A 24,070-nucleotide genomic window follows, 5' to 3' on the forward strand; every position below is an offset into this window, starting at 1 on the left:
AGGGCAATAGCTGACAGTGGGACAAAGAGCATCCTTCCCTTAGCTCCTGCTCCCATCTCCTATTGCTGGGCTAGGAAAGTCAAAGCCTACTTACAGGGCAACAGCTGACAGTGGGACAAAGATGCTTTTGCATCTCTTCCTTAACACTGCCTTCTACCTGTAAAAGTCCCACCTAAACACAAGGAGTAGTCTGGGGAAGCTCTTTGTGCCCTCATCAACTCAATACCAACTTTCAACCCCATTTTACATCCTCTGCAACAAGAGCTCCTGCTCCATGCAACGTACTGGCACCAGCATCTTCTGAGGCCTTTCCTTGTCACCTGGGGGCAAGGAACATCTCTGTCACCTGAGGTCAATATCAACCCTCCACAGGCTTTGGGGCATTTCTTGATCACAAAGCCTACCTTGAGCTGGAAGCACTTCAAGGCTGCATGGCAAAATGAAGCAGTCAACTCAAACCAGCTTTGTCCTTTCCTTCCCTTACTGAATAAAATGGTTTCTTGATGGGCAAACATGGGATGTTAGCTGCAGGAGTTACTGCCACAGACCTAGTGAGGGTCAGAATAGACTGCAGGAATCACTGCCATAGATCAACTGGGGGTCAGGCAAGAGCCACACCTGCAGGAATTACTGCCATAGATCTAGTGGCAGTCAGACAAAACTGCAGGAATTACTGCCACACATCTACTGGGGGTCAGGCAAGAGCCATACCTGCAGGAATTGCTGCCATAGGTGTAGTGGGGGTCAAACAAGAGCCATACCTGCAGGAATTACTGCCATAGGTGTAGTGGGGGTCAAACAAGAGCCATACCTGCAGGAATTGCTGCCATAGGTGTAGTGGGGGTCAAACAAGAGCCACACCTGCAGGAATTACTGCCACACATCTACTGGGAGTCAGGCAAGAGCCATACCTGCAGGAATTGCTGCCATAGGTGTAGTGGGGGTCAAACAAGAGCCACACCTGCAGGAATTACTGCCCTAAACCTCTCTTTTTTTCTGTCCCATCACCTTTTGGGCCTGTCCAGAGGTCTCCCAGTGCTGAGGTTTGTGTGGCTGTGAGTAGACACAGGGTCTGCAGCCTAGTGATGAAAACATGGAGAGGTTGGGAAACAAGAGCAAACCTGTTCCTCTTTTCTTTTACTTTCCCTTTATTGGTAGTAGTATTATTGTTTCTAGAGGAATCTTCTTTGGTTTATTTAGACCCAGGCAAGTCACCACCAGCATCAGTGATTGTGTTTCTTGGCTTTTCATTGCAGGTTCACCCCCACCTAAAGCAAGATGTCTGAGTAAGTTCCCATTTTTCTGTCTCTGCTGAGTTTAAAACCTTTTGTTCAACTCCTGGTTTCTGGCTACTTGCTCCCAACAAGGATGCTAACTGCTTTTTTCTCCCTTTTCCCTTCTTTCCTTTCCTGGTCCACCTGCTCCTCCTGGACAGTGAAGAGGTAAGTGTGCCTGGCTGGGTTTTCTTCATGGTGCTCATGGCATTAATCCTGGCTTCATCAGTCCTCCTTAAGGAAAGAGTGTGTGGAGTAGGGGGGAGGAAGAATGGTTCCTGGCAAGGTTTTGTTGCTGACACCTCCTGGTAAAGATGGGAAGGAGAAGAAAAAACACAGAATGTCAGGGGCTGGAAGGGATCTCAAAAGCTCCTCCAGTCCAACCCCCTCTGCCAGAGCAGGATCACCTAGAACAGATCACATAGGAACACATCCAGGCAGGTTTGGAATATCTCCAGAGAGGGAGACTCCACAACCCTCCCTGGGCAGCCTGTTCCAGGGCTCTGTCACCCTCACAGGGAAAGAATTCCTCCTCGTGTTTCCATGGACCTTCCTATGCCTCAGCTTCCACCATTGCCCCTTGTGCTGGCATTGGGCATCACCCAGCAGAGCCTGGCTCCAGCCTCCTGGCACTCACCTTTACATATTGATAAACATTGATGAGGTCACCTCTCAGTCTCCTCTAAGCTGCAGAGCTCCAGCTCCCTCAGGCTCTCCTCATAGACCTTCTGAAGGTCTTTTCTGCCTCCCGGATTGGAGGGAGATGCTTTTTGTCTTTCCTTTCCTGCTTCCCCAGCCAGCCACGAGATGGTGCTGGGAAGGCAGTGGTCCAGAGCAGCTCCTCTTCCATCACCCACCTATCACCCAGCATCACCTCGCCCTTCCCCACACCTGGCCCCTGATTTCCTGCCCTCTGAGCACTTCTCAAAGGCAACCCGAGGAGAACCTGGATGCAAGGGAGCATGAGCAGGGTGGAGGTTGCATCCACAACAAGTTGTCCCTGAAGCAGGGCTGAGCTCAATGTCTGGGGCTGAGGAAATGCAGGGGAAGGTGTGGGAGGGCTGTGTGTGGCTTTGGCACTCCACCTCCCTCTTAGCAAGCTGCTTCATCCTTCATCTCTGCTTTGCTTCTCCCCATATGTCCAAAAAGCTACAAGCTCCAGCTTGTCCTCATTGAGAGGGAAAGAGGATTTCAGGGACATGTGAAAACTCCACAGCCTGGTGCTGATTGCCCCCAGAAGAGGCTGGGAGGACACTCTGCTGGGGCAGCAGCTTTCAGATGGAGAAAAAGCCCTGGGCTAACAATGCTCAAGGGATTTACTGGGTGGTGGCCCATGCCTGGCTGCAGCTGAGCGACTCCTGCTGGCCAGTGGTGCTCTGCACCCCCAAGCTTGCTTTCCTTTGCAGAGCCCTCCAGCCCCACCAGCAGGTCCTTAGCACCATTTGCATAAGCAAAGCATGTCAGATTTTGCTGCACTTTGCTCTGCAGATCCTTATCCACTTCCTCCTCTGTGCAGCACAGACTCAAATCCAAAAGCTGCTTTCTACTCCTCCCCTGTGGCCTGTCAGAAGTCAGGGTGTGCTTCCCCAGCACCATCCACTCAGCCTTGCTTGGTCTTCTGGGTGAAACAGCAAGGAGGCAGCAGCGATGCAGCAGCGCCTCAAGGCTGTGGGTTCTTGAATCGGTAGCAGACCTGTCGCTGCTGGGCCATGGGTACAGATCAACAGGTTTGGTCTTCCAGGCTTCCCAAATTATTTCTCACCTGGCTTGCATCTTGCAAGAGGTGACCCTCCACTTCTAGCCAGAGCAGGCCTGCAGACCTTCCTCATGTCTGTTCTCCAGCTGTGAGGAACCTCCTTCAGACCTGCACTGGGTCTTTTCAGCTCTAAGAAACCACACAGCTTTCATGTTTTCACCTTCCCAGCTGCCCATCTCACTGGCTGTGCTATGGACCACCCCAAAAGCCTCCTCACAGCTTGCAGGAACTTGGGGGCCATTAGCTTGAGTGCAAAGCAGGGCAAAGGTCCGAGTGAAGAGGCAGGCAGAGAGAAGGCTAAAAGTGCCAAGAAGCCACTTTAGAGGTTGTGTTTTATGTGCATGTCTTCAAGTTGGCCTTGATGGTCTTGAAGACCACTGTGCTTCCAAGTTCATCACACTCACTAGCTTCTCCTGAGGTGCCTGGTAGGTTTTAGCTACTAGAGGCTGGCAGAACTGGGTTCAGCTAGGGAGCACCTTCCCTGAGTGCCACTGCTTTGGGTGCCAGCAGTGTGTCAAGCCACCTACCCTGGCTGGAGTCGGCTCCCTGGCAGGGCTGCAGGTCCTTGGTGGGCTGTGGGGTTGCACAGGGAAGGGAGGGGAAAGGAAAGGGGAATGGGCACTCAATAACCTGCTTTCCTCTGGTTCCTCCCACTTGCAGAAAAAGAGGAGGGCAGCCACTGCCCGCCGGCAGCACCTGAAGGTAGGTGGCACTGCGGGGGGCTGGCTGAGGTATGTCCTGAGCCAGCCAGCTCTTGGCACTCTTCTTCCTAGAAGAGGCCACAATGCACGACGTGGGGGCCTTCCACCTCAAGCTCCTTACTGGCTTCCCACCAGTATCCTTGCTTGGAGGTGCTGGTATTGACGGGGAGCTCCCAAGGTTGCCTCTCTGCCAGGGCTCTCCCTCCCTTGCCAATCACCTCACCCTCCTCCCTTGCCTCCTCCACCCCATGCTGACCATTGTCCTGCTGCCTTCCAGAGTGCTATGCTCCAGCTTGCTGTAACTGAAATAGAAAAAGAAGCAGCTGCTAAAGAAGTGGAAAAGCAAAACTACCTGGCAGAGCATTGTCCTCCTCTGTCACTCCCAGGATCCATGCAGGAACTTCAGGTAAAGATTTCCTGCAGCCTTTCACAGAAAGGATTTGGTTCCATCAGTCAGGCTGGTGGATCTAGATTGGCTTTCCCACCTTGACCACCTTCTCACCTGGAGCTGGCTGCATGTGGAACTGGGTTGAGAGGCAGCTGGGGTCACCCTGCAAAGAGAGAAGGGGTCTGGCTGGCAGGAAAGCTGCATTTCTAGCAATGTCTTGAGGCAGCACTTGCATGAGGCCAGTAGCATGGAGACCAAGAGCTGGCCTGCAACCCATCCTTTGCCCTCTGGCCTTCTGGACTGAGGTATTTCAAAGCCAGAGCAGTTAGGAGAGAGGAATCACGTGCATGGGCCCTAGCAGTCAACATCCCTCTTTGCTTTTCCTCCCAGGAGCTGTGCAAAAAGCTTCATGCCAAGATCGAGGCAGTGGATGAGGAGAGGTATGACACAGAGGTGAAGCTGCAGAAGACAAACAAGGAGGTGAGTTTCCCCCGGAGCCAGCCTCCAGAGGAGTCCCCAGCCTACTCCAATCAGCTTGAGGCTATCTCACAAAACTCATGCCCTACTCTTCCTCCACCTCCCCTTGTTTTATGCCCTTGCAGCTGGAAGACTTGAGCCAGAAGCTCTTTGACCTGAGGGGCAAGTTCAAGAGGCCACCTCTGCGCAGGGTGCGCATGTCTGCCGACGCGATGCTGCGGGCCCTGCTGGGCTCCAAGCACAAGGTCTGCATGGACCTCCGAGCCAACCTGAAGCAAGTCAAGAAGGAGGACACTGAGAAGGTACTCCTGCCCTCTCCTCTGTGCCCAGACAGGAGCTGGGCCCTGGTTTCTGAGCCTCCATCCTCCCTGTGTGATAGACATTTCTCCATGATGTTCCTTCCGCTCAGTACCTCCTGCGCTGCTACCCCTGACATGGGAGGTCCAGCCCAAAAGAGGTGTATGGCATGGGTGGGATTAGGTTCTTCTAGATGACACAGGGTGGGTGGACAGGTGGAGGGTAGGTTCTCACCCTGTGGGGCACCACTCACACCCTCATCCCTCCTGCAGGAGAAGGACCTCCGTGATGTTGGTGACTGGAGGAAGAACATCGAGGAGAAGTCTGGCATGGAGGGCAGGAAGAAGATGTTCGAGGCTGGCGAGTCCTAAGCACCTGCCTCTCCATACCCACCTTCTGCTCCCTCCTGTCCCCACCATGTCCCCTGGGCTCCAGGGCACCTTCTGGGTGCTGCTTCTCCCTGGATTTGTGAAGAGCTGCGTGGCAGCAGCAGTGTAAATAAAGCTTTGGCAGGAGAGGAGAGGTGTTTCCTGCCTTGGCGGGGCTGAACCTCAACCGTGGTGCCCAGAAGAGTCTTCCCCCACTGTGGGAGTCCTGGTGGGGATATGGAGGCTTTGGTGGGGTCTGTGCTGTGGGGATGAGGAGACTTCTCTGATGTGGATCCTCCTCCAAAGCTGGGGATGCTCATCCCTCCTGTTGTGGAGAGGAAATAATGAGGCCATGCCACCAGATTCTTCTGGCATCCTCCTTCTAGGCTGTGCTATTGGCTCCTGGCCACGTCCTTCTCCAGTGATGAAGAGACCAAGTCCCAGCAAGTGTTGCAGAGCCTCCACCCATGGTGGTAAGAGCAGGAAGCCATGGGGAAGAAGCAGAGCTAGGAAGGGAGATGATGGTCTAATTGATTGGCTAGGGCTGGGTGATAGTCTGGACCAGAAGATCTTGGAGGTTTTTTCTAACCTAGTTGATTTTGTGATTCTAGGACTGCAGGGGAGAAGCCTTTGGCTCTAGAGGGCTTTGAGAGGTCAGGACGACCTTGGCAGCTTCCACAGCAGCACCTTGATACTGGTGCTGGGGTTTAGGGATGCTGGCTGTCCCCAGAGCAGCATGGGCAGCTTGGGCAGTGGTGGGTTTCTCCTCTCCCTGCTGTGGTGGGGATGTCCATGTCCTCTGCTCTTCTCTTAGGTGAGCTCAGCAGGGGATGTTAGGAAGATGTTAGGAAGAGTTTCTTCACCATGAGGCTGGTGAGACCCTGGAATGGGTTGCCCAGGGAGGTTGTTGAAGCCCCATGCCTTGAGGTGTTTAAGACCAGGCTGGATGAGGCTCTGGGCAGCCTGATCTAGTGTGAGGTGTCCCTGCCCATGGCAGGGGAGGTTGGAACTGGCTGATCCTTGTGGTCCCTCCCAACCCTGACTGATTCTATGATTCGCTTCCCAGTTTCAAGCTGCCAACAGAGGCAAAAAAAACTCAAACCAGCCCAAAAGGTTTAAAAAACCCCCTCAAACCTCATACTTGCCTTGCTCTGCTCCTCTCCCATCCCCCCTAAAACCCTCAGCCCACGAAGTTTCCGGCACAGCTCACTTCTGCTGAGCACAGGAAAAGCAAAACCCAGCAGCACCCTCACACTGGAGCTGCCTGCGGGGCCACTGCGCTGGCTGGGCACAAGATGTCAGACTCAGAGGGGTGCCAGGAGGGTGCAGAAGGTGTGACCCCAATGCAAGAGGAATCCCCTGGGGAGAGTGAGAGGTGAGGCTTGGAGACTCCATACCACAATGCCACGGCTGCCTTCCAGTTCTGGGAACGTGGGAGGCTGGGGAAGAGGGAGGGTGATGGTGGGAAAGGAGGATGTGGGGACAAAAAAGACTGCCTGCCCTAGGTCATCCTGCTTCAGCTATGGGGTTGGACTCAGTGATCTCCAGAGGTCCTTTCCAACCCCTACCATGCTGTGAGCCATAAGGGCTGACACAGATCGGATGCTCCTGCAGGCTTTTGACAAGGTGCTCCAGCTAGGGACAGGCTTAGACACCCCAAAGTTCTCATCTCCCTTGAACTTCGGAGCCCTTGGCAGGGACTTGACCAAGTGGAGAACCCCAGCTCCATCAAAGGCTCTGGACCTGCTCCACAGCTGAAGTCAACCCCATCCTTAAGGCTAGTAGGTGGAGATCTGCTGCCTCCTCCCCCTGCAGTGATCTCTGGGCACATCTCATTTCTTGCTGTGCCCCCCATGTCCCCAGCTGGGTTAACTTGTCAGTGCTCCAGGCTGGCTGATACAAGGTTGGACATCTCCCCGTGCCTGGAGACATGACCTTGCTCTGCTTTGTGCCTTTGCCAGCAGAGATGGTAAAATCTGGGGTCTGCTCACTCCAGTGCAGCTTCCCAGGGTGGGTTGAGAGAAGAGAGATCAGCAGCAGAGACCACATCTGTCTGTAGTGGAAGCAGGCAGAGATAAGCTTGGCTGAGGAGTACAACCCAGACATGGACTGGAGTCAGGCTGAGCATCCAGGGAGGCCTGGGAGATTGCCTAATTTCAATCCAGGGAATTTAGAAGTTTGCTTGATTTCAATCCAGGGAATTTAGGAGTTTGTCTGATTTCAATCCAGGGAGCTTGGGGAGGGTTGCCTGATTTCAATCCAGGGAGCTAGAGAGGTTGCCTGATTTCAATCTAGGGATCTTGGGGGGCTTAACTAATTTCAATCCAGGGAGTTTGGGGGATGAGTTGCCTGATTTTAATTCAGGGATCTTGAGGGGGTTGCCTGATCTCAATCCAAGGATTTTAGGAGGTTGGCTGATTTCAATCCAGGGAGCTTGGTGGGGAGTTGCATGATTTCAATATGGGGAGCTTGGGGGGGATTGCCTGATTTCAACCCAGGGAGCTAGAGATGTTGCCTAATTTCAATCCAGGGATCTTGGGGGGTTGCCTGATTTCATCCAGGGAGCTTGAGGGAATTGTATGATTTCAATCCAGGGAGCTTGGTGGGGAGTTGCATGATTTCAATATGGGGAGCTTGGGGGGGTTGCCTGATTTCAGACTAGGGAGCTTGAGGGGGTTACATGATTTCAATCCAAGGAGCTTGGGGGGTTGCCTGATTTCATCCAGGGAGCTTGAGGGGGTTACATGATTTCAATCCAGGGAGCTTGGGGGGTTGCTGATTTCAATCCAGGGAGCTTGGGGGGTTGCCTGATTTCAATCTGGGGATCTTAGGGGGTTGCCTGAGCTTTCTCCTCCAGCTTCAAAGCTTGCATTAGCATTTCTGTCCAAGGCTTCTAAAAGCCAGCACAGTTCATGCTGATAGGAACCCCCCCTTGAGTGACAACAGGAGGAGCAAGGTGTGCCAGCTGCTGTCACTAAGGGCTGCAGGGCTGACACCTGACAGCAATTAGCCCTGGCTGAAGGCTTCGCTGGGAGCTTCAAAAGGCTCTGCAAGGTTCCCTGCACGGCTCTGCTGGAACAAAGGGGAGGCCTCGGCTGCTGGGGGGAGTCGCAAAGCTTCTCAGCATGGTGTCTCCAGCACCACCCCAGCCTGGCTGTGCTCCCACTGCCAGCTTAGCTCATCTTGCAGGAGCAAGGAGCAGGGTCTGGAGGTGGCCCAAGGCAGCAGAACCTTCTCGTTCCACTCTTGCTGTGGTGCAGGTATGTCCCAGGGCCAACGGTGGGCACTGCTGGTGGGGCTGAGGTCTCCTTTCCCTTTGTTGTGTCCTGCTGGATTTCACCTGCCTGGAGGGGTCTGTTGTGTAGGACTTCGACTCTTAGAGCCCTTAGAGATGTGTGTGAATGCTGATGTCAGAGTGGCTGCCACGAAATCCCAGCAGGGTGGGAGTGGGAAGGGGCCTCTGGGGTTCATCCTGTCCACCCTGCCTGCCAGAGCAGGAGCACCCACAGCAGCTTGCCCACCATCACAATGTTCAGGGGGGGTTGGAATCTCTCCAGAGAAGGAGGCTCCACAACCTCTCTGGGCAGCCTGCTGCAGGGCTCCAGCACCCTCACACCAAACAGGTTTCTCCTCAAATTCAAGTGAAGCCTCCTGGCTTCCAGTTTGTGCCCATTGCCCCCTGTGCTGTCCCTGGGCACCACTGACAAGAGCCTGGCCCCATCCTCTTGACTCCTACCCTTTAGCTCTTGCTGAACATTGCTCAGATCCCCTCTGGGGCTGCACTTCTCCAGGCTCTCAGCCTTGGGGATCTCAGCTTTTCCTCCTCACAGAGCTGTTCCAGGTCCCCTCAGCAGCTTTGTAGCCTCCACTGAAGTCTCTTCTTTAGTTCCCTGTCTCTCTTGAAGTGGGGAGCCCAGAGCTGGACACAGTACTGCAGGTGAGCCCTTGCTAGGGCAAGCAGAGCACAGAAGCTTAGGTTAGGAAGCCCTTCAAGCTCACCGAGTCCAATCATTAGTTTCACACTGGCAAGTGCCTGCCTAAACCAAACCCTTCAGCACAACATCTGATTAGCAGAGCCTCCCCTGACCTGTTGGTCACACTAAAAGCACCCAGCAGGCCATTGGCCTTTTTGCCCACGAGGGCACATTGCTGGCTCGTGGTGAACTTGTCCACCAGCACTCCCAGGTCGTCCTCCACAGAGCTGCTCCCCAGCAGGGCAGCCCTCACCTGTCCTGCTGCAGGGCTCCCCAGGGGCAGGACCCTACTCTTGCTCTCCCTCCCTAGCTGTGTTGTGGAGCTGGACAGCACAAGCAGGGAGCAGAAGCAGCTTCCTTTCTGCTTTTAGAATGCAGGGAATTCTTTTCCCTCCCAATCCATGAACCATTTCATGTGCAGCCCCAAACTTCTCCAGCCTTTACTGGCAGTGTTTAAACCCTGGGCTCTGGTGGTTTCCACTCACAAAATGGAGGAAGGAAGTGTTTGCTTGTTGTTTTCGGGTGACTTCTGCTCGCCCTGTGGCTTGCTCAGCTCTCTGATCCTCTCTTCCTGAGGACAAAGCTCTTTCCAAGCAGCCCTGGGTATGGATGGAGTCAGAACAGTGCTCTTAGGTGAAGTGATTATCCCCCTCTACTCTGTTCTGCTGAGACCCCACCTGGAGTTCTGCATCCAGTTCTGGAGCCTCTATTTCAAGAGGGATGTGGAGATGCTGGAGTGTGTCCAGAGCAGGGCCAGGAGGATGCTCAGAGGGCTGCAGCATCTCTGCTGTGAGCACAGACTGAAAGAGTTGGGGCTGTGCAGGCTGGAGCAGAGGATGCTCTGAGGTGACTTTCTTGTGGTCTTCCAGTGGCTGAAGGGGGCCTCAAAAAAGCTGGGGAGGGACTTTTTAGGCTATGAGGGAGTGCCAGGACTGGGGGGAATGGAGCAAAGCTGGAGGTGGGGAGGCTTAGAGGCTGAGGGAGCTGGGGGTGTGCAGCCTGCAGCAGAGGAGGCTCAGGGCAGAGCTCATTGCTGCCTGCAGCTCCCTGAAGGGAGGCTGTAGCCAGGTGGGGTTGGGCTCTGCTGCCAGGCATCCAGCACCAGAAGAAGGGGACACAGCCTGAAGCTGTGCCAGGGCAGGTCTAGGCTGGATGTTAGGAGGAAGTTGTTGGCATTGAGAATGATTGGCATTGGAATGGGCTGCCCAGGGAGGTGGTGGAGTTGCTGTGCCTGGAGGTGTTGAAGCCAAGCCTGGCTGGGGCACTTAGTGCCATGGTCTGGTTGACTGGCCAGGGCTGGGTGCTAGGTTGGGCTGGATGAGCTTGGAGCTCTCTTCTGACCTGGCTGATACTATGATGCCAACACATCTGATGCTCTCTTCCATAAACTGAAATTCATTGAATCCCAGCACGGTGGAGGTTGGAAGAGACCTCTGGAGGTCATCCAGCCCAACCCCCACTGCTGAAGCAGGGCAGCCACAGCAGCTTGCCCAGGATCACAATAGCCAGGTGGGGTTGGAACCTCTCTAGAGAAGGAAATTCCACAACCTCTCTGGGCAGCCTGCTGCAGGGCTCCAGCACCCTAACACCAAACAAGTTTCTCCTCCTGTTCAGATGAAACATCCTGATTTCAGTTTGTGGGCACCACTGATGAGAATCTGGCCCCATCCTCTTGCCCCCCACCCTTTAGCTCTTGCTAAGCATTGAGCAGATCCCCTCTGGGGCTGCTCTTCTCCAGGCTCTGCAGCCCCAGAACTGCTGTTCAGGTGGTCACTGTGGTGGGAGCCTGGTGTGAAGTCTTCACAAACAAAGCTTCTGCTGGGGTGGGGCTGCTCTGGAGAGGATGCTGTGTGGGTTGTCTTGTCCTGGTGGGACACTGTGGTGCAGGATGAAGGAGTCAACCCTCCTTGCCTTGATGGGTGGGAGGTTGGGAGCCCACGGTGTGGGGGAGGGAATTCTGCTGTATGCCAGGGCTAGGTAAACCAATGTGTGTTGGGTCTGGTACCTGGGGGACTCTCCATAAAGCTCTGGAGGCTGCAGGTGGCCCCTGGCCTCACAGGGTGGCCCCTGGCCACTCATGGCTGAGCAGATCCCTGCAGGGATTTGGGGCTGTGCTCTGCAGGGTATCTCCACCTTGAGCAGCAGCCTGGCTCCTGAGGCAGTTTTCTCTTCTCTGTGGGGTCTGAGATGAGGGTTTGGCTTCTCTGAAACTTCCCACATCTCCTTCCTTCTGAGACTTCCCACTCTGTAAGCTGCAGGGAGCCCTTGGCAAGCCCATGTATGGTCACCTCCTGGGGAAGAGGCTGTGCTGTCCTAGCAAGCCCCAAGCCTTTACCACATCTACCCCCAGCTGTCTTGAATTCTCCAGAGCCTTAGATGAGTCTCAAGGGTCTGTGCTAGGCTGAGTAGTGCTGTTGCTAAGTATACCCATGGTTGGAAGGAGGTTGTCTGGGAAAGCTGATACATGGAGAATCTTTGGACCCCTCAAGGCACCAGATTCCTTGGGGAGGGGGGATGGAGGGATGGCTGATCCCTGCTCAGGAGTAACTGGTCACAGCTTGACCCAGCTGGGCTCACTGAAGTGGAAAAAGAGCAGGGAAATGAGCAGGGGAAGCCAGATGGAGGATTTAATGAAGCTGGGCAACACTTGAGTGTTTCCAAGTTGGCTATAGGTGCTCTGGCAGTGGCCTAAAGAACCAGCTCTAATTATAGGCAGGTGTCAGGTGCCTTCACTGCCCCTTTCTCCTTGGGGAAAAGAAACAAATCCAAGCAGCCTCTGAGCTTATTTTGGGACCTATATCCATGGGTCTGGGGTGTGTGTTAAAGGAGGGGATTGCTCAGCAGCTTATGATTGAACTTCAGTGGGGGTTTTAACCACATAAGGCTCTCTGCTGGCTGAGTGAAGACTCTTGGGGCTAAAGCCTGGCTCTGGAGCTTGTGGGAATCTCTAGCACCCTGGATTTTGGAGAGAACTGGCTGTGGGGAAAACTGGGCTGGCTGTCCTCTTCAGGGGCCACCCTGGGGGCTGCTAGGAGAAGGATTTGCCAAACTGGCACTGCTGGGGTGGGATTTTGGAGAGACCTGGCTGTGGGGAAGGCTGGGCTGGCTGTCTCCTATTAGGGCCCATCCTGGGGGCAGCTAGCAGAAGGATTTGCCAGGCCAACACTGCTGGGGTGCCAAAGCACATCTGCTGGCTGAGGAGCTGCTGGAGCTCCTGCTTCTCTGGAGGAAGGGGGGCAGAAGGTCAGCCTGCACCCCTTGAGCACCCTTCACCTCTGCATGAGGGGGGCTCAGACATCCCCTGGCCATACCCCACGAGAGGGCGAGCTCTGCCTGGCCTGACTTGTCCGACAGCAGCAATAAGCCTGCAGCAGTGAGCAAAGGGGAGGTGGCCAGGCACAGTCTTGTGGCCATGGTAGGGCTTTATGGCTTGCATGGAGCAAGCAGGCAAGCCCTGGGGTTGAAAGATCCCCAAGGGAGAGCTCGTATCAGGGGATACCACAGTGGGATCGTGTCCCTGGGACAGGGCAGGGTCTGTTTGCAGCTATGGATTAAGCTGTGTGGGCTTTCCCAGGGTTGCTGCAGCTGAAGGTGCTTGAATCTGCCCAGGGAAGGGAATCAAGGTTGGTAAGGGGCTTGGAGCACAGCCCTGTGAGGCTGAGGGAGCTGGGGGTGTGCAGCCTGCAGAAAAGGAGGCTCAGGGCAGAGCTCATTGCTGTCTGCAGCTACCTGAAGGGAGGCTGTAGCCAGGTGGGGTTGGGCTCTGCTGCCAGGCACCCAGCAGCAGAACAAGGGGACACAGTCTCAAGCTGTGCCAGAGCAGGTTCAGGTTGGATGTCAGGAGGAAGTTGTTGGCATTGAGAGTGATTGTCACTGGAATGGGCTGCCCAGGAGGTGGTGGAGTCCCCATCCTGGAGGGGTTTAAAAGGGCACTGGATGAGGCACTTAGTGCTGTGGTTTAGCTAATTAGAAGGTGATAGGTTGGACTCGATGTTCTCAGAGGTCTTTTCCAATCTGGTTCATTCTGTGATGCTGTGAAATGGGACAAGTGCAGCTCCATGGGCATGGCCAGATTCAGGCTAGAGATGTGTGCCTTCTGTTCTGGGCATCCTCCCCAGACACGTGTGGTCTGTGAGGTGTAATGCTTCAGGGGGGGTCCTGGCTTTGTCCAAAATCTGAAACCCCTTTTCCTAGCAGTGACTGGAAGGGTAGGAGGTATCCCAGCTCACTTCACACCACAGAAGTGGTTAACTTCAGCATGGCACTCTGCTCTGACTGTCACTGACCCAACCCTGCCTGATGCTTTGCCTTCATCTCCCACTCCCTCCTATAGCTCCCTGAAAGGCTGGAGCAAAGTGAAGGTCAGTCTCTTCCCCCAGGTTACAGGTATATGACAAGAGAACACAGCCTGAAGTTGTGCCAGGAGAGGTTTAGGTTGGACACAAGGAACAATTTCTTTCCCCAAAGTGTTGCCAGTCCCTGGGCTAGGCTGCCCAGAGCAGTGATGGAGCTATGTAGATGTGGTTCTGAGGGACATGGTTTAGTGGTGACCTGGCAGCACTGAATCAGTGATTGGGCTCAGTGATCTTAAAGGTGTCCTCCAACCAAAATAATTCAATGGTTCTATGACCCCCATGGCTGAGTGGGCTCCTTTCTGCCCTGGTGCTCTCCCTGGAGCTGGACTTGCTCCTCTCTAGGCATCATCCAGCCTGGATTCTTCCTCTCTTGGAACACTGACTCTCATCTGGACAGGCCACCTGGCTGGGAGGTGCTCCAAGGCCTTCCTGATGTTGCATTTTCATCAGGAATAGCTCTTTCTTTGGGAGGATGGCAGAAGGAAGCTATTGCCCTGGCTTCAGAGGCTGTTAGTGGCTCCTAGGACCATAATCTGTCTCTGACTGGCAGTGCAGATCTGCTGTGGTCCTCAAGGGCTGCCTGATTTCATATGGAAGTGTCCAAGTCCAGGCTGGATGAGGCTTTGAGCAGCTAAGTCTAGCAGAAAGTGTCTCTGCCCATGGCAGGGGCACTGGAACTAGATGATCCTTAAGGTCTCTTCTGATTCAAACCATTCTGTGACTCTGTGATGTTGGACCCGTGTGGCATCTGCCAGGCTTTGCCAGGTGTCTTAACCCAAGGCACCACTTGTCCCCTATGTTGGGATAGCTGAACTGCTTCCCAAAATCAGCTGGGGAGCACAGAGCACTGTGGAGATGTGAGCCAAACCCTCTCGAGGCTTGGGCAGCTCTCTGAGAGTCTTCAGCCTGAGTGCTCCAAGGAGGCTCAGCCAGGAATGGGTTAAGCAGCCTCTCTTGGAGCCTGGGTGTGTTCCCCCTGCCAGTGTATCCATCCTAACAGGCACCAGATGTTCGAGGCAGCCGCTGCAGTGTCTTAATCCCAGGTTTCAGCACTCAGAGTTGTCTTTCTCACGGGCAGGTCTGCAGCAGCTTGCTGGGGGCTCCACTACTGCTTATGCAACGCCTGAGCAGGGAGGCTGGCAGCTCCCATCCGCTGCAGGAGAAACCTGCAGCCAGGCAGGATGAAATATCTTCTGTTATTTGCTGGTTTAAATAAGTTCCCTCCTGGGGCTGGCAGCAGAGCTGATGCTGGTAGCTCCATCTTGAGTTATATGGGGTGAGAACACAGGAGCTACTTGGGTTCCCCTCAGGGGAGTGGTGGTGGTGGTGGTGGTTCATACCAGCCTGATGGGACTGGTAACTCTCCAGGGGATATGTGGATGAAGAGGAAAGGGCATGAACTGGATTCACTGATGAGTGACCCTGGCAAGGCAGTGGGCTCCTGGTGTTAGCCTGATGGGTGACTTGCACCTGGTGGTCTAAAATGTTGGAGCCACTGGGGACCAACTGGTCTGAGATCTGCAAAACTTGGTTTCTCTGGAGCTCATTTGGCTTGGTGTTCTCTTGCTGTTGCACAGATGTGAGTGCCCAAATGCTTTTGGTAGTGTTCATCTGTGAGCTGCCAGCCCTGTCCTGGGCTGATCCCCAGCAGTGTGTGGGCAGCAGGGGCAGGGAGGGGATTCTGCCCCTCTGCTGTGCTCTGCTGAGACTCACCCTGCAGTGCTGGGGCAGCTCTGGAGTCCTCAGCACAGACAGGGACCTGTTGGAGCAGGACTAGAGGAGGTCACAGCAGTGCTGGCAGGGCTGGAAGCCCTCTGCTGTGAGGCCAGGCTGAGAGAGTTGGGCTTGTTCAGCCTGGAGAAGAGAAGGCTCCAGGGAGACCTTCTGATGGTCTTGTAGTGCTAAAAGAGGCCAAGCAGAAAGCTGGGGACAGAGTTTTGAGCAGGCCCTGTTGTGACAGCACAAGGGGTGATGGTTTGAACTAAAAGAGGGAGATTCAGACTGGAGAGGAGGAAGAAATGTTTGACACAGAGTGGTGAGAGCCTGACCCAGGTTGCCCAGAGAGGTGGTAGATGTCCCACCCCTGGCACCATTGCAGGTCAGGTTGTTTGGGGCTCTGAGAACCTGCTCCAATTGAAGATGTCTCTGACTGCAGAGGGGTTGGGCTGGATGAGCTTTAAAGGTCCCTTCTGTCATAACCAAGTCTGTGATTCTGTCCCCTGCTCTCTCCCTGTCTGCTCTACAGCTGGGCCAGTTTGCATCAGCAAAGTCTTCAGGCCCTTCACTTAGATGCTCCTTTGGAAGAGAGATCCTTTGCTAGGGCTGACCTCTGCAGTACCAAGCAGCTTCTCTCCCCGCTCCAGGTGCCTGCTGGTGGCAGGATGTGCAATGCCCTTTTAACAAGCCCTTGCCAGGCAGTTTGGAGAATAGGATCTCTTGTGTGCTGCTGCCTGCCTGTGCTTTTGTGCTGCAGAAGCAGTCTGCTTCCCAGAGAAAGCTTGCTCAGAGCCATTAGCATTGACCATCCCTGAACTATTGACAGACCCCAGACAGCACCAACTGCCAGCTCTTTGGGAGGGCCAAAGTTCTCCCCCTAGTAAAAGTGATGGCAGTAATTATCTCCTCTTAAACTAAGTGCCTCCTTGCAGAGCTGTCACTTAGCTTCATGTCACAGGAGCTGACTGCAGCGTGTCTGAGCTGAGCTGCCTTCAAGGACAGCCTAATGTGACACACAGGCTATGCAACCCTGCTCTGGTGGTCTCCTTGGGGTGGCATTTGTCTCTGCTGCTTCTCTGCCCCAGGTACCATCTTCCTGCACACAACTTGTGCAGAAAGGCTCAGCTCAGCCTTATGTTGGGCCTCCCTTTGGAGCATCCAAGACTGTCCTCTCCCTTGATGGAGGCAGGTGGTGGTCTTCAGGCTTTTTGGATACAACACGATGCTTTTTGCTTGTCCTTTATAAAAGCTCCCATCTTTGGTGAGGCAGACCTGAGTGGGTATTGGTAATCTGGCCAGATGCTTTTCCCCAGGACAGGGTAGAGCTTGGAAGATGATGCTTGGGGGTTCCCTGTCCATCAGTCTGCACTGGGCCCAGCTGGAGCAGCCAGCACAGCAGTGAGAGTCAGGCATTAGTGGTTGCTGAAACTGCTTGTGTTGCACAATGTGGTCCTACATCAGAGCCTGCAGCCAGCCACGGATGAGCTAATAAGTTTATGTTGGGCAGAAGCTGTGTTTCACTTCTTGAAAGCTGTGCTGGTCAGCTGAGCATGGCTGGGACACGAGGCTGGGCTCACACAGCAGTTGCTTCCTGCAAACCTATCAACTCAATGTGCTGCTTGGCTTTGGGTGGTGCTTAAGCACATCACACTGATGCCACTTGGCAAAAGGAGGTGGTGGCTCCATTATAGGTTGTGCTCCTCTTATGCTACACATGGGAGACACCTGAGAGTAACTTCAGCTGCCCCATGTCACTCAGAATCACAGCGTGTCAGGGGCTGGAAGGGACCTCCAAAGCTCTCCCAGTCCAACCTCCCTGCAGAGCAGGATCACCTATAGCAGATCACACAGCAACACATCCAGGCAGGTTTTGAACACCTCCAGAGAGGGAGACTCCACCACCCCCCTGGGCAGCCTGTTCCAGGCTTCTGCCCTCCTAATCCGTGCAGCCAAAGCCAAGGCTATTTATCTTAAGTGGACATTCAAAGTTCAGATTCATTCAGCAGGTTTCCAGTCCTTGATGGCCAAAGACTGAGGATGTCACTACAAGGCAATGTGATGCTCTAAGGCCTTCTTGAGACAACTGCAGTGTCTGTGGGTGGGGTGGGACAGCCTCTGGCAGCACCTAGAGGGCTTATTTGTTCTGGATGGAGTCTTTTGTCCAATTTCTTGGCCCAAGGCATCCCAAAGAGATGAAGCTGGTCTCTTCAGGGCCAGTAGTTCTCTTCTTGTCCTGTAGTGACCCTTTTTTTGTGGGCTGGGAGTGTCTTATCTGTAGCCATTGTTTTGTCTTCCTGTCTCTTTCCCAATGGCTTTGTTGATTTAACCTACTATACAGATATCATGCATGCTGCAGGAACCACACTGGCTCGACCTGCTGGACCAGCTGCATGCCTTCAGGGCTTGGCTGAGTCACTTGGCCTTGGCCCTGGTCTGTAACACCCCGGGTGGTAGCTCATCACAGTGGCCCAGGTGGTATCTCCCCCTGTTTGCACAGCACAGAGCACAACTGATCTCCTGGACTTCCCAGTTAATGCTTACACCACCTCTATCTGCTTCCAGCTTTTAGATGTTTCTTCAGGTTCCTTTTCCCTTGGTCCTCTCATCCTTTGTCCTCATTTGTGTCAGCCCTGGAGCGAAAGCATCCTAGCTTGTGTCTTTTCCCTCTCGCTAGGAGGTGCAGCAAACTCTTGGCGTTTTAGGTTCATGGATGTACCCATGGGGTGCACCACAGGGAGTGAGGTGAGGATAAGGGGTAGCAGTGGGGTAGAGGAAGAGAGAGGCTCCTTCCAGAACCTCTCATTTCCTTTTCCTCTCATTTCTGCCTCTCTTGGATGCCACAGGAACAAAGTCATCCCTGAGCTGGTATGAGATGGTGCTTATTGACTCTGAACCTCATCCATGATGATACATGTTCTTCATGGTGCTCTTCTGAGTGTGTGGGCCAGGCAAAGTTCTGAGCCAAGAGAGCTCCTGCTTACAACACCCCCTCCTTGAACCCCCATGGGCTCCCACATTGGCTTGGAAGCATCTCCTCCTGACTCATGGCTGAGGCAGAAGAAGGCTTACTGGAGAGCATCACAGCTTCTTTCCCCCTGCATCCTGAGCTAATTGCATGGGTGAGGTCTCCTGACAGCTCACTGCTGGAGCTTGTAAGGAGCTGTTGTGGTGTGAAGGAGACAATGTGCCACTTCTGGCTGTGAGACACTCTGCTTCCCTGGGATTAGCTCTGGTTTGGCCTCTGGCTTTGGCTGCCAAAAACTGAGTGCAGGCAAGGAAAGCTTGACAGAGCTAACTGGGAATGAGAAATGGAGGAGAGACAGACAAAGCCTCTCTGTGTAAGCCACATCATCCACATAGCTGATGTACCAACTGGTGTGCCCCTTCCACTGAACTGGGGCTGGGATGTCTGCCAGGCTGGTTTAAAAGTGGGAGTTGTGTGGGCACGGTGGAAAGAGAGAGAGGCTGGGGAGGTGTTGGGATAGGGAGAGAGGCTTGGGATGGTAGGGGGAAGGATGCATCACTTCAAAGGCAAAACAGAGACCCCCATCTACTCCAGCATCCTGCTGGTGGAAGTGCAGGGTCTCCAGCTGGGAAAGGGCTGCCTCACCTGAAGAAGTGAGGCTGTTCCTGCCAAATCAGGTGGAATCTCATGACTGGCATGTAGGCATGGACCTGTGGAAACCATGCTGGCAGCTGGTGGCACCTTCAAGGACTGTCCCTCCAGGCAGCTGTAGCTTAGGCTGACAGTGCTTTGCATCCTAGAAACAGGGCAGAAAATCACTTTTCTTGCAGCAGGGTGAGAGCTTTGTTTTTCCTCTTTCTTTCCTCCCCCCCTCGACCATGTGTTAGCCTCCAAGTGATTTTGCAAGCAGCCCTACATAGCAGAGTGATTGTGTAATTAGCAGGAACCGGGGCAGCCCTATCTCTCTGGGCCTCCCACCCTCCTCCTGCAGCGATGGAGATGCTCTCTCTCTCCTGCCATCTCACCCTCTCTGCTTGCCCCAGGCCTGGGAAGAGCTCTGGGAAGCTCCCTGGGGTGTGCTTTCTGGGTGCTCCCCACACTCCTGCTCCTCTGGTGGGGTGTGCTGTTGCCGTAGGGATTTATGGAGGAGCTTCAACCGTGCCAGAAGCTTGAAAGATGAATTCATTCTTTGTTTTTCTTCCTGTGTCTGCTGCACTCCTACCCCCTTCCTGATGGGACTGGGAAGTTTGCTTCTGTGGAAGGATTCGAGCAGCTGTGGGGCTGGTGCTGACTTGACTGTTGGTGGATACGTGGTGTGACTCTGATGGATGCACCTTGGCTTGGCAGCAAGCGAGGGAGGAGAAGGGACTGAAGGTGCTTCTGCTCTGCAGAGTGATGATGTGGAACTTCTCCCTTCTCTGTGGGCCATCAGGCCTAGCCTGGGAGCTTTTGAGCAGCAGGTCAACATGTTCCCTGTTCCATGGTGAATGTCCTTGTGTCAGTGCACAGCTTCTTTTCCTCCTTGCAAGCTGTGGTTTTAGATAGAGGGTCCTGCTCTGCTCTCCTCTTCCTGTGGTCCTGCAGGACCCTGCTGATGTTAGAGGAGGGATGTTTCCTTGTCATACCTGATGCCCTTCTCCAAGATAAAAGCCAGGGAGAAGGGCAGAAAACCTTCCCCAGAGGCCAAGGAGCACAACCTGTGAAGGCAGGAGGCTTTTTCCAGGCAGAGTTCAGTACTTAGGGAATGTCTTTTCCCAGGAGCCTGCTGCCTGTTGGGCCTCCTTTCCTCACTGTTTCACTTCTGGCCTCTCCAAAAGATCTTAGCACCTTATACCAGTAAGAGCTAATGTCATGACCTCTCTCTGGGCCTGGATTTCGTCAGCCAAGGCATGTTTTTTGTCAGCCTTGCTCACTGGAGGCCCCCATCTCTGAGAAGAAATGAGCTGTGGGCCCAGGGGTGGCCATCTGCCAAGAGCTCCAAAGGCGAGGTGCTCATGGTGGCATCTCCCAGGAGATAAACCCAAGTGTGGTGGCAAGGCTGGGGGAACCAACAGCTTTCCACTCTGCCTGTTTCCATGGAGGATCTCACCTCTTCTCCTCACCAATGCCTTTTCCCCTCCCCACACCCAGCAAGCTCCTGCCTTCTCCCAGTGACAGCAGCTGCATTCCTCCCTGCCCCTCCTCAGCTCCCCGCGGCTCGCTCAGCATCTCTGCCTGCAACCAGAGTGCTGCTGCCATTTCCTCCAGCCCCCAGCTGCTGCTGGACCGAGGCTGCTCCCTGGGTCTCTGCCTGCCACAGCTCCTCTGCTTTGCATGCTTGGCTGGGAAGCACTGGCAGGTTTGGGCTGACACTCTGCCCAGGGAAGTGCTGGAGGCACCATCCCTGGAGGTCTTCAAGCAAAGCCTGGATGTGGCACTCGGTGCCATGGTCTAGTTGACTGGATAGGGCTGGGGGATAGGTTGGACTGGATGAGCTTGGAGGTCTCTTCCAATCTGGTTGATTCTATGATTGTAAGAAGGAAAACCCTGTGGGTGCATGTAGGCAACTGCAGTGAACTCAACAGGAAGGTTACATGCTTCAACCTCATTACTCCTGTGAGTACCTGCAGGCCTGGGGCAGGCTCTTTTGCAGCAACAGAGACCTTTTGTGGTGGACTCGTTGCATCTTCTCACCAAATTTAGAAAGCAATGTGGTGTCTGAGCTGCCCACAGGGCGAGGCCAGCACCAATGTCTGCGCTGAGTGAGTTTGCTGCTCCTCACCACTTAGGGGGTGTTTAGTAAATACCTGCAGGAAAGAGGGGGAAAAAAAAAAGACAAGCAAAAAAATAGAGCTGTTTTGAAATTAGGAGATGGTGGGCAGGAGGAAGGGCACCTCCTCCTGCTCTGCCCTTAATGCACTTCCCTTTTGTTGAGGCTTCTGGGTGTATTTCGTGGGTGACTTCCCCGTTTCAGGTTATGAGGTGGCAAGAAACACTTCTGCAGATGTGTATGGAAGGAAAGATGTAAATGAGATGAGAAGGACTGAGTGAAGAAGGAAGGTGAGGTTCAAAGCAGGGTGGTCACATCTGTATGGCTATGTCAAATTCTGAGTTCTGCAGTTCAGTAGAGAACTGCTGGAGGAGGTCCAACAGATGGCCACAAAGATGCTGAAAGGCCTGGAGCATCTCTGTGAAGAAGAAAGGCTGAGAACCCTGAGGCTGTTGGACCTGGAGAAAAGCAGCCCCAGAGATGATCTGCTCAATGCTCAGGGTGGGAGGGAAAAGGATGGGGCCAGACTCTTCAGTGGTGGCCAGTTGACAGGACAAGGGGCAATGAGAACAGACAAAGCCAGGAGGTTCCTCCTGAACAGGGGAGAAATCTTTGCCTTGAGGGTGCTGGAGACCTGGAGCAGGCTGCCCAGAGATGCAGTGGAATTTCCTTCTCCGGAGAAATTCCAACCCCACCTGGGCATTGTGATCACAGGAGCATAGGATGTTAGGGGTTGGAAGGGACCCAAAGAGATCATTGACTCCAAACACCTGCCGGAGCAGGACAATCCTATCTAACACAGATCACAGAGGAGCACATCCAGACAGGCCTTGAAAGGCTCCAGAGGAGACTCCATGACCTCCGTAGGGAGCCTGTTCCAGTGCTCTGTGACCCTTACAGTACAGAAGTGATCCTGGGCAAGCTGCTGTGAGTGCCTCTGCTTTACCAGTGGCGTTGGGCTGGATAAGCTCCAGAGCTCCCTACCAGGCTGTGTGACTCTGCTCCCATCTTAGAGACAACCAGAGGAGTATTTCCACATGCCATAGGGTAAGATGTCCAGGCTGTGTTCAAGGATGAAGCAGGGCTGGAACTTGCTGGGTACAGGTCCAGTCACTTGTTAGTTTGGTATGGCAGAAGTGCTGTTCCTCACAAGTGGACCAGGAGGTGCAGATCAGGGAAGAGAACTACTTCTTTCCATGAGTGCTCCCATGATGAGACAGGTAGCACAAAGAGCAATCACCTGAACCGTGGTGGATAGGCATTTTGGTAGAGCAGGTAGCTGTGTTGTTAGCCCTTCAGCAAGCACTCACTTCTTCCATCTCACAAGATGTCAGTGTTTCGTGGAAGCAAGCCAGAGTTTTGGACTTGCCTTTTTCCCCCTCTTGCCCACTTTGGTGTCTGTGGAGGCACAGGAGGGTTGGTCTCTTGAGCAGGTGAGGGGAAGTTCTGGGAGCAAAAGCAGGTTGTGGGCTGCTTGCCTGCCCAGGGCTGCAGCCCAGTGGCTTCCCCACAGATCCAGCTGCTGTCTCCATCCCTGGAGAAGATTTCTCTCCAGAGCAGCATTTCCCGGCACAAAGCCCCAGCCACATTCGTGTGCCCCTGGGTTCACCTCCAGCTGCCAGGGCACCGTTTGGAGGTGAGCCCTTTGCAGAAGCCTTCTGCTGCGAATGGACCGGGAGTGATTTGTAACCCTCAGAGCGCAAGTTGCCAACCTGGGGTTGTGCTCCTGAGTTGCTTTGTGTGATCGGGAAAGCGGTGGGAAAGGTGGGGGGGGGGAGTGCATGAAGGAGAGGGGAGGTGGGGAATGAGATGAAGGGGGGGGGGGGGATGAGGGAATGACTAAGGAAAGGAGGAGGGGGCTGGAGATGATGAAGGAGGGAGCGAGGAGTTAAAGCAGAGGAGGGCGAGGGAAACCCCCCCTCGGTGGGAGCGGGGAGCGCCGGGCTTTGTGCTGCGGGACCCGCCGCCGGCTCAGCCTCCTCTGACACTTCCACGGGGAGGAGGAGAAGGTGGAGGTGAAGGCGACCAGCCGGGGGTGTGGAGCGCGGGGGGAGTCGCAGAAACAAAAGGAACCCGGCTGCAGAACTTCCTGAAGGCGGCGAGGGGGGAGCGGGCAGCCGCCTGCGGCGCTGGGGAAGGGGCGGCAGCAGCCCCTCGGCCCTGCTCACCATGAGCGGCAGCAGCGTGATCCTCAGGAGGAACTCCAGCAAGCAGGGCCTGCAGAACCTCATCAGGTCAGCAGACACCACCTGCCCCCCGGGCTGGGGGGCGCTCACTCGGGTGGGTGCTGCCCGCGGTGGGGGCGCGCCGGTCCCCGGCTGGATGCTGCCCTCGGTGCGTGCTGCTGCCGGGCGGGGACCCAGCGCCCAGATGGGTGCTGCCCGCGGTAGGGGGGGACCCAGCGCCCAGATGGGTGCTGCCCGCGATAGGGGGGGACCCAGCTCCCAGATGGGTGCTGCCCGCGATAGGGGGATCCGGCTCTGTGCTGTCCCCGGGAGTGGGGGCTCAGCTCCAGGCTGGATGCTGCTCACGATGCAGGGGGGAACCCCATTCCCGGCTGGGTGCTGCCCGTGAGGTGGACCCAGCTTCCAAATGGGTGCTGTCTGCGGAGGAGGGACCTGGCTCCAGGCAGAGTAATGCCCGCTTTGGGGGCACCTGGGTGAGCGCTGTCTCTGGAGGGGCTACCCGGCTCCAGGCTGTGTGCTGCCCGCATTGGAAGGACCCAGATGGGTGCTGTCTCTGGAGGGGGTACCCTGCTTCAGGCTGGGTGCTGCCCTCATCGGAATGATCCAGCTGGGTGCTGTCTCTGGAGTGGGTCCCTGCTTCAGGCTATATGCTGCCTGCACTGGCGGAGTGGGGACCCAGCTGGATGCTGTTTCTGGAGGGGGGAGCCTGCATCGGGCTATCTGCTGCCCGAACTGGGGGGACCCGGCTGGGTGCTGCCCGGTGTGTGTGCAGAAAGGCGATGTGGTCCGGCTCGACCGTTCCCGTGCCCCTTTAAATAGGCTGAATCTCTTTCTCAGCCCTTTTCTCCAGCAGGCGCGATGCGT

The 24,070-nt window shown here is 54.8% G+C and overlaps 2 protein-coding genes across 3 annotated transcripts in view; both read left to right on the plus strand.

Moving 5' to 3' along the window:
• The first annotated feature begins 2,921 nt into the window (after window positions 1-2,921).
• On the plus strand, window positions 2,922-5,410 carry TNNI2 (troponin I2, fast skeletal type). The gene is made up of 6 exons (XM_064164000.1): window positions 2,922-2,942; window positions 3,691-3,732; window positions 4,009-4,137; window positions 4,510-4,599; window positions 4,722-4,898; window positions 5,166-5,410. Exons 1-6 carry the CDS (start codon window positions 2,922-2,924, stop codon window positions 5,262-5,264), a joined length of 558 nt encoding a protein of 185 aa, XP_064020070.1. The 3' UTR covers window positions 5,265-5,410.
• Window positions 5,411-6,556: 1,146 nt separating this feature from the next.
• The window catches only part of LSP1 (lymphocyte specific protein 1), a 67,255-nt gene continuing 49,741 nt past the window's right edge, over window positions 6,557-24,070 (plus strand). Inside the window, exon 1 of one of the 2 annotated variants that reach the window (XM_064163178.1) lies at window positions 6,557-6,636. In XM_064163178.1, the coding sequence (XP_064019248.1) occupies window positions 6,557-6,636 (80 nt within the window). Of the gene's footprint in view, window positions 6,637-22,926; window positions 23,255-24,070 lie in introns of those variants that run through there. The other variant, XM_064163179.1, reaches the window with a different exon arrangement.

The sequence above is a fragment of the Pogoniulus pusillus genome, chromosome 24 (genome assembly GCF_015220805.1).
Source record: "Pogoniulus pusillus isolate bPogPus1 chromosome 24, bPogPus1.pri, whole genome shotgun sequence".
NCBI lineage: Eukaryota > Metazoa > Chordata > Aves > Piciformes > Lybiidae > Pogoniulus > Pogoniulus pusillus.